The sequence below is a fragment of the Muntiacus reevesi genome, chromosome 2 (assembly GCF_963930625.1).
Source record: "Muntiacus reevesi chromosome 2, mMunRee1.1, whole genome shotgun sequence".
Lineage (NCBI taxonomy): Eukaryota > Metazoa > Chordata > Mammalia > Artiodactyla > Cervidae > Muntiacus > Muntiacus reevesi.
In genome coordinates this window covers 246,782,496-246,796,415 of record NC_089250.1, presented here as the reverse complement: position 1 = coordinate 246,796,415, position 13,920 = coordinate 246,782,496, and the positions used below count along the sequence as shown (strand labels likewise).

General features: G+C 53.2%; 1 protein-coding gene across 1 annotated transcript; it reads right to left on the bottom strand.

Annotated features, from left to right (window-relative positions):
• Positions 1-350: 350 nt before the first annotated feature.
• On the bottom strand, positions 351-8,998 carry CMTM3 (CKLF like MARVEL transmembrane domain containing 3). The gene is made up of 5 exons (XM_065925467.1): positions 8,693-8,998; positions 4,976-5,131; positions 3,892-3,987; positions 3,391-3,511; positions 351-1,488 (listed from the first exon to the last, which is right to left on the bottom strand). The coding sequence occupies exons 1-5, from the start codon at positions 8,837-8,839 to the stop codon at positions 1,460-1,462; spliced, it is 549 nt and encodes a 182-aa protein (XP_065781539.1). The 5' UTR covers positions 8,840-8,998; the 3' UTR covers positions 351-1,459.
• Positions 8,999-13,920: the final 4,922 nt, after the last annotated feature.

The following is a 13,920-nucleotide window of genomic DNA, read 5'->3' as shown; positions in this document are numbered from 1 at the left end:
TTGTGCAAAAAGCTGGGGCAGGGTGCCTTGATCTTTCCCATCACCTGGGCCAAGACACTGACTCACTGTGGTACCGTTAGCTTTGATGCGAGAAACTGAGACCCCGGGCCTCTCGTGGAGACCTGAGCAAGTCACCGAAGCTCCCGTCAGATTCCTGGACTATGAGAGGATCATGTGAGGAGTAAAGAGCCCACACGGAGATGCCTGGCCGGGAGGCAAGTGCGCGGGCATCGCTGCTGTAACCTGCAGACGCAGGATCCACGTGGTGCGTGGGACCCTCTGCTCATGCATCACACCTGACAGCGATGCTCTGGGTGTGTCAGGTTTTTATCAAACACACACACTCCAAGCAGGAAGTCAGTCTGGTTTAATCCATGATGGCTTTTTTCAGGACAGGAGATTCACATGCAAGAGAAGAAGAAAAGACTACAAATGCCCAAAACATGGGTCCAGAACTTTGGCTCATTCACAAGGTCTCTTGGGTCACAGGAAATGCCACTGAAGAAGCTGCTTTTGTTTAAAAAAAAAATCATACATAAAGTTACAAAATCCTACTGAAGATATATGCACAGCATAAGGTCCTTAGGTGAAGGCACGTCTCACCCCTCATGTGGGTCAGGTGTCCAGAAGTACATTGTCCTGGGGGCCTGGGAGCCACTCACCTGCTGACGGCCCTGGGGAAAGAGAGGGTCGGGCTGGGCCTGCCCAGCTGCCCCAGGCGCTGTCGCTGCCACTTGTCGCTTGGAGCCCTCAATCTTTTGGACCTGGTGAGCTAGTCTACAAGCTTTGCTTTGAAAGAGTCATACATCCAGAATAGGCAGGTCACCTGAAGTCATGGTCATGGTCTCCAAAAGTGTGAGGTGGGCAATGGGACCTACTCTCTCCTAGGTCACAGGGTAAAGGCTAGTTTTCTCCCTGCTTCAAGAATGAAGAGGGAACTGGTGCTCCTTGAACAAAAGAATTTTTGGAAGGATCATTCTTGACAAAGTGCCTGGCGTGAGCAGGGGCCCCAGCCGCAGACGGAAACCACTGGGGCCCAGGGCTTGGCCCTGCGGCAGTCTTTATCTTGCTTCTCTCCCCCACACCCGCCACAGCATGAAGGGCCCCCTGTGATGGGGTAACAAGACTCTATCTGCTCTGTCCCCCGTGCTTATTTTTGGCAGAGAGGTTAAAGGGCTTAAGGTTGTGGGGGCAGAAATGAGAAAGGGTGGAATATTCACAATGCCCTCACAGCAGAGAGGCTGGACAGTGCTAAGCCAAGGGGTGCCACTGTGAATATGGGGCTCAGGAATGTTGCCTGGGGCTGTAAGGAGGCCTGCTCCATCAGCAGCTCCCACTGCTGCTCGAGAAATCACAGCCTCCCTCCCCACACGCTTCCCTGGCCACACTCTGGCCGGCCTGGTCAAAAGGTGCAGGAGTGGAGGCCTGCGTGGCTCAGGTGCCAGGGCAGGGCAGGTCTTCAGTCGGAGTCAGAGTCGGAATTCTCTTCTGAAAGGAAAGCAGAGAGGACGCTTGGCATGAGTTCTGAGGCCAGTGGTACTGAGAGCCGACTCCGGGGAGGCGCTGTCAGCTGGAACCCTGGGCTCAGGCCACAACAGCTGATGGTGTCCGCTTGGTATGGGGACTATGAGTGCCTGGGACCCTCTAGGCTGCAGCAGAAGGGAGGCGGGGAACCCAGATGCCCCTTCCTCTGGGGCCCCAGGCCCTCCCAAATCTGCCTGGCTGTTCTCACTGCAGGTGGCAGGCTTGTATATCTGCGCTCCTCCCCCCGCCGCTGCCCCCCAGTCTGCAGTGGGGCTGGGTGTTGTCCGAGAAACTAAAACATACTGGAAAAGCAGGAAGCTTGTTTTTAGCCATTTCAGTCTCCCCTGCCCCAGGAGTTTAAATGTCACCTGCCTGGGACAGCAGGCCCTCAGTGGGAAGATGCCCCACGAAACCCCCCTAGTCTCTGTCCAGCCCTGTGTCACTGCTGATCCTCACAGGGCATGACCACCTGTTTCAGAGAAGCACCTCACCTGGACGGGGCATCTGCCCTTTACAGTCTGTGGTCCTCACTCCCCTGTCCCATTTATTTTGCCAACACACTCCTACACATCTATCAAAACCCAGCTCTAGAGTTACCTCCACAGCCTGCGAGCTGGCCCGTAGGAAGGGTGCTCCCTCAGCTGCTTCATCCCCCGCTGTGAGCTCTTGTTTTGCTGTTACAGTTGACATCCACTTGGGTTCCTCCTGCTCCCTGTTTGTGCCATGCGTGTACACCACCACTCTGTCTCTGGGTCTGATTCCTGCCCTCTCAATTCCCTGAGGGCAGGCAGTTAGCCTGCCCATTTGCACACCCCTAGGGCCCAGCACACGGCAGCCTCAGCAGGTGTTTGGGTCAACAGATGCTGACAGAAGGGCTGGGAGGGATCGGGCACACCAGGCTTGGGGGGAGTTGTGCTTAGCCAAACATCCGATTTACTCACTTGCAAGGAGCTGACATCTGTCTGTCCATTTAAAGCCTGCCTGGGGGTTTGGAGAGGGACGGGCGGGTGAACAGCTTGGGCCCTCCATCCCAGATGGGCTCCTGGGCTTCCCTGCATTTCTGTGTTGGAGCCTCCACTGCCTCTCCAGGTCCCGCCCCTCTAGGCAGGGACCTCTACCTCCTCTGATGGCCTCCCCAGGCAGGAAAGCCCCAGGCTGTGACTGAGGAAGCCCTGAGAGATCACAAGCTCCCAACTGGCTTGGTCCCTCTGGGCATGTCCCTCAAGGGCCCCCCTGTGCTGCACATGCACCCCAAGGATGTGACGTGTTGGTATGGGTGCTGTCGCGGATGGAAAAACCAGCCATCCAGCTTGCAGGGTTTTTCTTTCTTTTTAAGTTAGGTAATGGCACAACAGCCACTCTGAGCTGAAGGATGGCTGGAGGTGGCCAGAAAGTCTGTGGCACTTTTCCCTGAATATAAAAAATATCCATCCTTGGATAAAACAAGTCCAAGCTGCCCTGTATTTGCCTGGGTGCTATGGATAAGAGCTTGGCGTGCTGGTCTTTAAGTTGGGGGGCAGGCAAGACTGGAGACTGGGGGGCTACTCTGGGACCGGTGGCCATTCTGCAGCCCAGTGGACAGAGTCCAGGAGTGGTCTCATGAGGCGAGGAGGTGCTGGTGTGCCCTCAGCATGCCCTTCCTGGAGAGGCTGAAGCCCCAGAGGGGACCAGTTTTATCATCAGTGCCACATGAAGAGATATTAGAACCAGGCTGTGAACATACTTCCTGCCCGCAAGGAGAGAGGAAATGTTCTTACTCCAGCCTTAAACTAGCCAAGTGCCCCCAAGGGAGGGCAGGGTCCCCTCAGCGACCGTTCCAGGTGACGAGCCCGGTTCGCTGGTGGAACCCACAGGGTGGCCACCCACCTTCTGCCTTGTCAGCTGTGGGCTCGTGTGCGGAGTCCCCTTGTTTGAGGAATTTGGCCACATTGTTAAAGATCAGGTAGAAGTCAATGGCAAACACGATGGTGGCAAAGAATCCAAACACCTGGGGGAGACAGGGGCGGGGCGGACAGCACGTGTCAGCAGGAGCGGGGAGCCTGGGAATGGGGAAGGCTGCCCCAGGCAGCTCCCCGTCCCCATAGCCTGTCTTCATCAGCTTGGATAAGCAGCTCAGAATGGCGAGCATAGACTGCTCCCGTTAATGACAGATAGGAAATCTAGCTGTTAATCTGGTTTGGCCAACAGCCTTTCCAAATTCTGGGCAAAGTAAGTCTTCAACCAGAGGACTGTGGTGTTGCTGAGATCCACGATGAAAGGCCAAGGTACCTCAGCAGAAGTAGACTTTGCCCAAGGAGCAAACCCACTTAGGAGTGGGGTGAACGTGAGTGGGGAACCCCCCTTCCCAGAGGTTGGGGAGCAACTCACCCCGGCTGCTTTGGAAGCCCCATCTGGGTATTTGGCCACAGCTGTGATGGAGATGGCAAAGTAGATGAGGGCCGCCGTGACACAGCGAAGGAAGTCCTGGGGAGACAGGGGTGCAGTCGCACGGCCATGAGCTCCCTGGCGTGGGGCACACAGCATGGGAAGGCAGCCGTGGGGAGCCAGGCAGGGGAGAGGGGCTCAGAAGGGCAGTGTGTGCCAAGGACGGGGCTGGAATCCCACTGTCAGATCCGGGACATAGGCGGGGCCCCCAGACCAGCATCCGTGCACTCCACCTTCCAGGCCCCACCTGAACGCCCTGGTCCTCCTCCAACCTCTACTCCTGCCCTGTCCAGGTGCTCCTTGCCTGCCCTTCTCTGACAGGTGGACAACAGGGTATGGACCAGGCTGCAGCCCACCCTGGGGCCTGGCCCAGATGCAGATTGCCCCATCTGGTGGGGAGGGAGAAGTTGGAAACCTTGTCACCCGCTCCCTCTGGCTCTCCAACAGTGAGATCTGGTCACCGGCCTTGCTATGCCATATGCTTGTGGCAGATCCATTTTTGTATCATGGTTTGCACCTACTGATCCCTAAAATGGAGACAGGGGAGAAAGCTGCAGACCAGGGTTCAAGTGTTTCAAGTGTACCTTTGCTGTCCCTTCTGACTCATTTCATACAGCAAAGTCCAGGGTGGGTTTCTGGGCCTTCCCAGGTGATAAGATGAGTTGCCAGGTGGCTGAGATCTGGGGGAGCCCTGCAAGTCCTCAGTTAACCAGCCCTGCCCCTTATGGAAATGGCTAGAATTCCTGCGGCCAGCCGAGGCTCATTCCGAAAGGCCCAGCTGAGAGCACCAGCGCCACCTGATGGCCAAGGGTGAGAATGCCATCTGGGTTCACAGCCTCAAAGAGGGGCCCTGGAGGCCCAGGAGGCGGGCAACCTGCTCTGGGTCCCCTGGCTCTGCATTGTGAGGCCTGGATCATCCAAGGCCAGGCCTACCCAACAGGTTCCAACTAGCTCCAAACGGCCTCCAGTGACTTGAAGGGAGGGTGAGGGCCAGCCAACTCCTTCCTCCTGGGGCCCCAGCCCTCACCATCATGGGCCAGCACAAGCCCTGCCACTTGTCGTTCAGCTGCATGGCATCAGCAAAGAGGAAGCAGAGGGCCAGCAGGAACTCCAGCAGGGGCGCCGTGAGGAAGGCAGATGCTGAGGACGCCACATAGCAGACGAAGATGATGAACGAGAAACCCTGGGAGGCGACGGAGGGAGAGGTCAGGGGCTGTGCACCGCCCCACCCTGCAGGCAGGAAGAGAGGTGGCTCCAGCAGGGAGTGACCTGCCCAGTTCTGCAGCCGCAAAATTAGAACCCACACGGTGCTCCCTGAGTGCCTCTGGGCATGGCCCTGCACCCAGACTCAGGCTAGCTCCCAGCCAGGACCCAATGAGGAAGCCCCAGCCTCTCACGGCGTCCAGTCCCCCTGAAGGCCACCTCCCCGCCACCCACCGCTGAGGCTCTGTGGCAGAATCCACCCAACTCAGATGGTGCTCCACAGGGGAGAATCAAACCTATGCCCTCTCAAAGGCAGTCAACTAAGCAAGAGCCAGTTTCTGAAAATTATACCCAAAACTCAAGATCTGCTTTTCAATGAATGAAGAATTTACATGAAAAACAGGACACAAATCTGGCACCTTAGTTAATAATATGCCTGCTGAAGTATTCAAGAGTTGAAATGTACTGATATCTGCAATTTACTTTGGTGCACCAAAAATAAAACGGATTGGACTCCTCTGGTGGTACAGTGGGTAAGAATCTGCCTGCCAATGCAGGGGACACTGGTTCGACCCCCGGTCCAGGAAGACTCCACATGTCAAGGAGCAACTGAGCCTGTGTGTGCTGCAACTACTGAAGCCCATGCACCAACAGCCTGTGCTCCAGCAACAAGCAAAACCACAATAAGAAGCCCATGTACCACAATGAAGAGTAGCCTCTGCTCGCCACAACTAGAGAAAGCCAGTGAGCAGCAACAAAGCCCCAGTGCAACCAAAAAAAATTATAAAAAATTTAAGTAAGTGAACTGATGGACAGAGAGATATGTGAGAGGGGCTTCCCTGATAGCTCAGTTGGTAAAGAATCCACCTGAAATGCAGGAGACCCCAGTTCGATTCCTGGGTCGGGAAGATCTGCTGGAAAAGGGATGGATAGGCTACCCACTAGAGTATTCTTGGGCTTCCCTTGTGGTTCAGCTGGTAAAGAATCTGCCTGCAACGTGGAAGATCTGGGTTCGATCCTTATGTTGGGAAGATCCCCTGGAGAAGGTAACGGCTACCCACTCCAGTATTCTGGCCTGGAGAATGCCATGGATTGTATAGTCCATGGGGTCGCAAAGAGTCAGCCAGGTGGCAAAGAGATATGAAAGAAAGTAAGTAGCAAATAAGGCAATGTGTTACCAACTGTATATTTGGTGGGCATATGTTTTTGCTGTATATTTTCAAATTTTCATAATAAGGAATAAACATCCAGAGGGAGAGGGAGTGGTAACACTGACACTGCATGCCCTGCTGCATCACTGGTCCAGCCTTTGTGAAAGGAGGGGCAAGGTGTCATGAGGAACTGACTGAGAATGAGATGTTCACTGCAGCCTTTGCAACTGGTGCTGGAGGATGCTGAGGCCCGTTTAGCTCTGCAGACCATGCACTGGGAAGTGCAGACGGGATTGATGGGGCTGTTCACAGGGCCAGGGCCTGACGAGGCTTGTGAGAGCTCCTCACCACCACCCGTGCACCAGTGCTGTTCACAGCCCACTTTGCAGATGAGAAGAGTGAGGCTCAGAGAGATGAAGTGGCTCGCTCAGTGTCATACAGCTAATAAAAGGGCATCGGAATTCGAACTCTGGTTTGGCTGACTCCACGTGTGGAGTTCTTAAGCAATCCTGCTCCGTGGTTGCTGGCTCTTTTCCGTCCTGCTTTCGGTCACTCTGGCTAGGTTTGAGCACATCCATGGCTGAGTAGCTCAGAGCGGGGCCTGGGGGGCTCAGTAGGGATGACACCCAGATGCCCCTCAGGGGGCACCATGGTGACTTCAGATGAAAGCTGCGGAACACGGGCGTCTGCTCTGAACATGACAACGGAGGTCGCTGAGCCCAGCTTGAACAGGTGGGAAACTAAGGCACAGAGATGTGCTGAGAGGCTGCGGGGGCCTCCCACAACACAAGGCCACGGGACTCTGGCCCACCCCCATCCTCTACTTCCTGTGCCGAAGGCTGTTGTCTGTGGCCCTCATTTTCCTTTCCCCTCCCCCCAGAGCCTGATTCTGGGGATCCCCCTTTTGATTCTGTTCCTCATTCCCTGGATTCCTGGTGCCAACTTCCTCCTCCTTCCTGCCCATGTCAGCCTCCCACTTGCTTGGGCCTGGGGGCAGCCGGAGGTGACCTAAGGAGGCAGGAGTGATATCAACTGGCTCCCCTTGCCTCTTCAGTGCCCATCACTCATCCGTCCTTCCTCCCCTCTTCATCCACCTGGACCTAGGATCTTGGTGCCCAGTTTTGCCAAGGGCCTCCTCTATGCTCTGGCCACCCCTCCTCACCTATGAGGAGGGTCTGAGCCGGGTGTGTTTGGGGTCCCCTCAGTGGGCCGTGGACTCAAGGCTTCTCTCCACAAATGTGGCTCCTATCAGTCTGCAAAGTGGCCAACCAGGAGGTGACTCCCAGCAGTGTGAGCTGAGTCCACGACTGGGGTGCCTCATGTGGGGAGTTGGACAGGTGCTGGCCTTGTGACCTCTGAGCTGACCCCAGAGGCAGAGGAGGTGGTAGGCCTGCCATCTGCCCCCTGAGAGCCCAAAGGAGAGGTGGGGACAGAGTCCTCCTCCCTCTGATCCCTCCTCATCTCAACCATGCTGTCACCTGACTCGCAACTGATCTAGGTCAAATCCCCTAGATGCTGGGACCTCAGCTTTCCCATCTGCAAAGTGGGAATAATGACAGGGGTTATCAAATTGCTGGAGATCTAAGTAACAAGTGTGTCTGTCTCATCCCGCCTCCCCGCTAGGCGTCTACCTTCCCTCCCCTCCACGGAGGCCCAGATCCAACCCCCAACCCCACAGGCCGACAGTGCGAGGGGTTTTCAGAGTGTCCCAAAGACAAAGGGCTGACGGGCCTGGGGTGGGGGGTGCAGGAAGAAGGAAGGAGCTCAGCGGGGGTGGGACGGCTGGGGCTGGGTCCCAACGAGGGCGGGCCAAGGGGGTGGGGATGAAGTCATCCCCCGCGGCCGCCCCTCCACAGTCTGGGTGGGGGTAGGCGCCTGCGCGCCCCCAACCTTGTGGCCCGGGCCGCACCCAATCCCGGGGGGTACCCCCTCCCGGCTGGCGGGACTCCACTCTGGCTTCCACCCAGCAGCTGGAGGCCAGGCCGGTCCTCCCTGCGCCCGAGGAAGTGAGCCAAGGAGCAGTGGGCCCACCCTGGGTCACAAAGGGCCGATGCCTCCCGGACCCCGCCGGGGCGTGGCGGGAGGTTTTGCGGAGCGGGGTGCCCGTGAGGGAGGCCTGAAGATGCGGGGACGCAGCCCGTCCCAGGGGCCCAGAGAGGGCGGAGGCGCCGGAGGTCACACAGCGCCGGGCTGGGCTCCTCGGCTGGGTCCGGCCGCCGAGTCGGTGAGCCCCCTCCCCGCGGTCCCCGCATCGCCTGCGACCGGCGCGCGGCTCAGCTTCAACGAGCCCATCCCAAACGGGAGAAGTTTGCCCAACTCAGCCTAACTCTGCGGGGGCGGCCGCCGGGGGCTGGGCTCCGCCTGGAGGGGACCGTGGGCGCCGCACTCACCGTCTCCGCCAGCAGGAGGCGGCCTTTGAGCGAGCAGAGGAAGTCGCGCGCCGGCAGGAGGGCGCGGAGCCCGGGAAGGGCCGCGCTGGGCTGGGAGCTGCCCGCGGGCTCGGGGTCCGGGTCGGGCTCCGGGTCTGGGGGCCACATGGCGGCGGCGGCGGCGGCCGATGCTGAGGCTCGGCCTCGCTCCCTCGCACCCTCGCTCCTTCTCACCCTGCGCTCGGGAGGGAAGCGGAAACCCCGACTGTGCGGAAGGAGAGCGGGGCCAGACTCGCAGGGCGCGGGGGCTCATCCCTGCCGCTCCGCCCCCGCCCCGCCCCTCCTCCCTTCCTGTGCGCTCCTCGCCTCCTCGCCTGCAGCCGTCCTCCCTGAGTCCTGCCCCCTCCTCTCCTCTCTCCCCTCTTCCGCCCGCCTTCCTACCCCTCCGCCCCTCCTACCCCTCGGACCTCGGCTGCCCGCACTCTTGCAGCCCGCGCTGGCCGGGGGCTTCCTCAGACCCCCGCCTTCTCCCCTCACCCCTGTCCTGGCGGCCGGAGATCTTCTTATTGCCGCCCCCAACACTCCGTCGGAGCTCTCAAACCACCCCTCCTTGCCCAGAAGATTGTCGGCTTTCGCTGTCTCCCGTCTAACTTCCTGCCCATGCGTGCTGGGGACCCAGGAACTTAGGCCTTCAAAGAGCGAGACTACTCTCTTGTCTTCTTGCGGCTTTGACCCCGCGGTCAGCTCCCTGCCCCACTCTCTCTCTCTCCGCTGGCCACCCCACCCCTCTTTGGCCTGCCCAGCCTCCTGGAGTTTCTTCCTTGGCTGCCCCAGCCCTGGATTCGGCACCCCCCCTCCCCCCGCATCTTCATCCTGGGAGGACTCCCATACTTAGACCTCGGAGCCCCAGCCCCTACACAGCACACACACATGTCTCCATGGAGTTCAGTGTGACCAAAACCCCTCCCAAGACATTCTTAATACGCCTGAGCCTCTGCAATGGGCTGTGCCAATTGCCCTTCCACCCCTAAGAGCCAGTGACCCGCCCATCTTCACCTCCTAAAGCTTTCTTGTGTCTCTGTCCACATCTTAACCGCCACAGCCTCCACTAGACTTCAGACAACTCCTATCTCCTTCCTGGACTGTTGTGAGGGTGTCTTTTCTTTTCTTTTTTACTTTTTTGGCATGTGGGATCTTAGTTCCACACCCAGGGATTAAACCCTCACCGCCTGCATTGGAAAACAGAGTCTTAACCGCTGGACCACCAGGGAAGTCCTGTGAGGGTGCCTATAGGGGGCCTCTCTGCTTCCTCTCTTTGGAGACAGAGGGATGCTTAAGTCATCCATCACAGTTGCTTCCATGTCCTCACCTGCAAAGACCTTGATAGCTTCCCATCTTGCTTGTGGTCTTGGTATAGAGTTAAAACAGCCCCTTGCTACCCTTTTCTCTGTCTCTCCCACCTGTAAAGCTGATTATCTCCTCCATGCTACTTCTTGCAAAGGAATCTTTGTAAATGCTGACCCCTCTGCCTGGAATCAGATAACTAAGAAGAGAAATGTTATCTGATTAACTCTTTATTCTTCTGTGATCATAACCACATTGTCACTGTCTCAAAGGAGACTTCCGGACCTTCCCAGCTAGGTAAGAGTCATTGAGTCATTTATTTATTCATTCCACACCAGTGCTAGAAGCCCAAGAGGCAGGGAAACCCCAGATTTGTTTGAGGGGGCAGGGTGATTGGGTAAAGGTGTCCAGAGAATCCTGAGTAAGATGATTCTTGGTAATATATGAGTGGCTGGTTCAAAGAGCAGCCAAGCAGCCTGTGTGGAAGAAAGGACTGAGCTAAGAGCTGGGGGGAGAAGATGAATCAGACAAGAGGAGGAGCCAGACTGTAGAAGACCAGGCCTTGGGGTTTAGATTTTACTCCAAATTCTCTGGGAGGTGGTCAGGTGAAGATTAGAATAGAGGATGACCTGGTTCTGATCTGTGTTAATTAAACACTACTCAACACTAACTCAGTAAGAAGAAGACAATCCAATTTAAAGAATGGGCCAAAGACTTGAACAGACAATGCAACAAAGGTATGTGAACATCCAAGCAGCACGCGAAAAGATGTCCAATATCATTAGACGTCTTGGAATGTGAATGAAAGCCACAATGAGATCACATTGTATTATACACCCATCAAAATGGCTTTGTAAAAGGGGATGCTGCTATTTAAGTGCTGGTGAGGACGTGGACCAGTTGGAACTCTCAGACACAGATAAGGGTGGAAATTGTTACCCCCACTTTGGAAGACAGCTTGACATCTTCTTAAAAAGTTAAACAGAGGAATGGATACAGAAGATGTGGTACATATATACAGTGGAATACTACTCAGCCATAAAAAGAATGAAATAATGCCATTTGTAGCAACATGGATGGACCCACAAATTATCACACTGAACAAAGTAAGAAAGAGAAAGACAAATATCTTATGATATCACTTATATGTGGAGTCTAAAATATGGCAGAAATGAACTCATTTATGAAGCAGAACAGACTCAGACATAGAGAACAGGCTGGTGATTGACAAGGGGGTGGAGGAGAGATGGATTGGGAGATTGGGATTATCTGATGCAAACTATTATATATAGAATAAATAAATAAGGTCTAACTGTATAGCACAGAGAACTATATTCAATATCCTTTAATAAAGTATAATGGAAAATAATATGGAAAAAATATATATGCCTATATAACTAAATCACTTTCCTGTACAGCAGAAAAACATTGTAAATTAGCTTTACTCAATTAAATAAAAAACTTAAAAAAAAAAGTTAAACAGAGATCTACCATATGACCCAGCCATTTACCCAAGAGAAATGAAAGCATACATCTCTACAAAGGCTTGTAGACGGATGTTTATGGTAGGCCTATTTTTATAGCTCCCACTGGAAATCACCCATGGTCCATCAGCAGGTAAAGGAATAAACTAACCATGGGATGTTTATGCAGTGGCATACTTCTCAGCAATAAAGAGAAATAAATGATTGACACATGAAGCAACATGGATGCATTTTGCAAATATTGTGTTGAATTAAGAAAGTCAGACCCAAAGGGATGATACTTTTGAATCCATTTTTGTGAAATTTTAGTACAGGTGAAACGAAACTATGGTGACAAAAGTCAGATCTGTGGTTACCTGGGGGCATGAGGAAGCTTTCTGGGGTGCTGAAAATGTTCTTTATTTTGACCGGGGTGATGGTTTTACAGGAACTTACATTTGTCAAAACACACCGAACTGTACACTTAAAATGGGCGCATAGGATTTCATGTAACTTACATCTCTTATACTGAAGGGGTTCTGAGGAAAAAGAAAATATAGGGACTGAGTAGATTGGCTGAGACGGCCCAGGAGAGGGCAAGCAGAGACAGGTGGGTGCCCTTGGTGGGGTGGCCTGTGGCCACTGTGCATCCCCGGCAGGCTCCGAGCTTCCCAGGGGCCTGTCGTCATGGCCCGCCCCGTCCCAGAACCCGCCACACAGGACGCACTAAGAAATGTCAGCTGTGGAATGAAGTGGGGTGGCCCTTCTCCTTTTATATTCCTTGTGTAAGGAATATTTTCTCCTTCCCTTATTTATCTTAACTTATTCTTCAGGTTATAATTAAATACTATCATGCTTAATTTTGTTGCTTACACAGTTCCATCTTTGGTCATTAGGACCCATCTCCTTCAGGTGGGAGCCTCTATATCTAACATGCCCCATGTACTTTCCCCCCTACTTCCCCTTTTTTTGGGGGGGCATGTTGAGAAGCATGTGGAACTTAGCTCCCCCACCAGGGATCTAAGCTGCAGTGGCCCCTGCAGTGAAAGTGTGAAGTCCTAAGCACTGAACTGTCAGGGAAGTCCCATCCATGTTCTTATTTCCTGATGCTATAAGATGCTTCGGGTTCATTTTATATTCTCCCCATCCCAATCCTAGAATCAACTGTTCTTCTAAGAAGCTAAAAGTGCTTTTAAGTGGAGAATGGTGTTTAGCAACCGAGATATCTCTTGGGACAGTCTTAATTTGCATTTCTCTAGTTATGAGTGGATCAAACTTGAGTTTTTTACATGTGGAAGAGCCACTTGCATTTCCTTTTCTGAGAACCAACTTTACACGTCCTTTGCATATTTTTGTATTAATTACTGGTTTAAAAAATTGATATCTAAGAGTGTATATATTCAGGAAATTAATCTTGAATGTTAGTTATGAGTATTTTTTCTGGTTTGTCAATTGTCTTTTACTTGGCTTTTTTGCCACACAGGTTTTTCTCCTTTAGAACCTGCTGTTTTTCTCCCTGAATCTATAAATGTAGTGAATGACAGCATTAGGCTTCCTGATGCTCACCATCTTTACATCTGTGGGATGTGCCTTTCTTAGTCATGGTGTTTTTCCTCTTTTGATATGCTGCTGGATTCACTCTATTAGTACTTTACTGGGGATTTTGGCCAATTTTTCATAAATAGAATTGACCTCTAAGTTTTGTTTCATTTTATTTTTTGTGTTATCCTTTTTTTTTGCTTGATGAAGAGATTTAAAGCCGTAATTTTTTTCCTCTGAGAATAACTTCAGATACATCCCCAAAAAGTTGCTCTAGTTTTCAATCCATTTCCAGCTAGCTGGTTGTTTCGATTTCAAGTTCTTCTTTAATCCAAGAATAACTTTTAAAAGGTGTTTTTAATTAGATACATTTTGGACTGTACTTTGTGGTTAGTTTCTAATTTTATTTATTTTATTCAGAGACTAGTTCTATATGTTCTGCTTTTTATAACTTGTTAGTATTTGTGTCCTAATAAATAGTCAGTTTTTGTAAATGTTCCATGAGTATTTAAAAAGACTGAATATTGAATACAGACATAGGCGTAGAGAATGGACTTGTGGACATGACCAGTGGCAGGGAGGGAGGAAAAGGTGGGACGAACGGAGAGAGTAGTACTGATGTATGTACACCACCATGTGTGAAACAGAGAGCTCGTGGGAAGCTGCCACGTAGCACAGGGAGCTCAGTTGGGTGCTCTGTGATGAGCTGGATGAGCTAGGATGATGAGCTAAGATGGGATGGCGGTGAGGGTGGGAGGGGAGCTCAAGAGGGAGGGGATATATGTATACATAGATATACACAGCTGAAGCTCACAGACCTTGAGAGTGAGGGCTGTGGCTGTGGTGCACAGGCTTAGTTGCTCGGCAACATATGGAAACTTCCCGGACCAAGGATGGAACCTG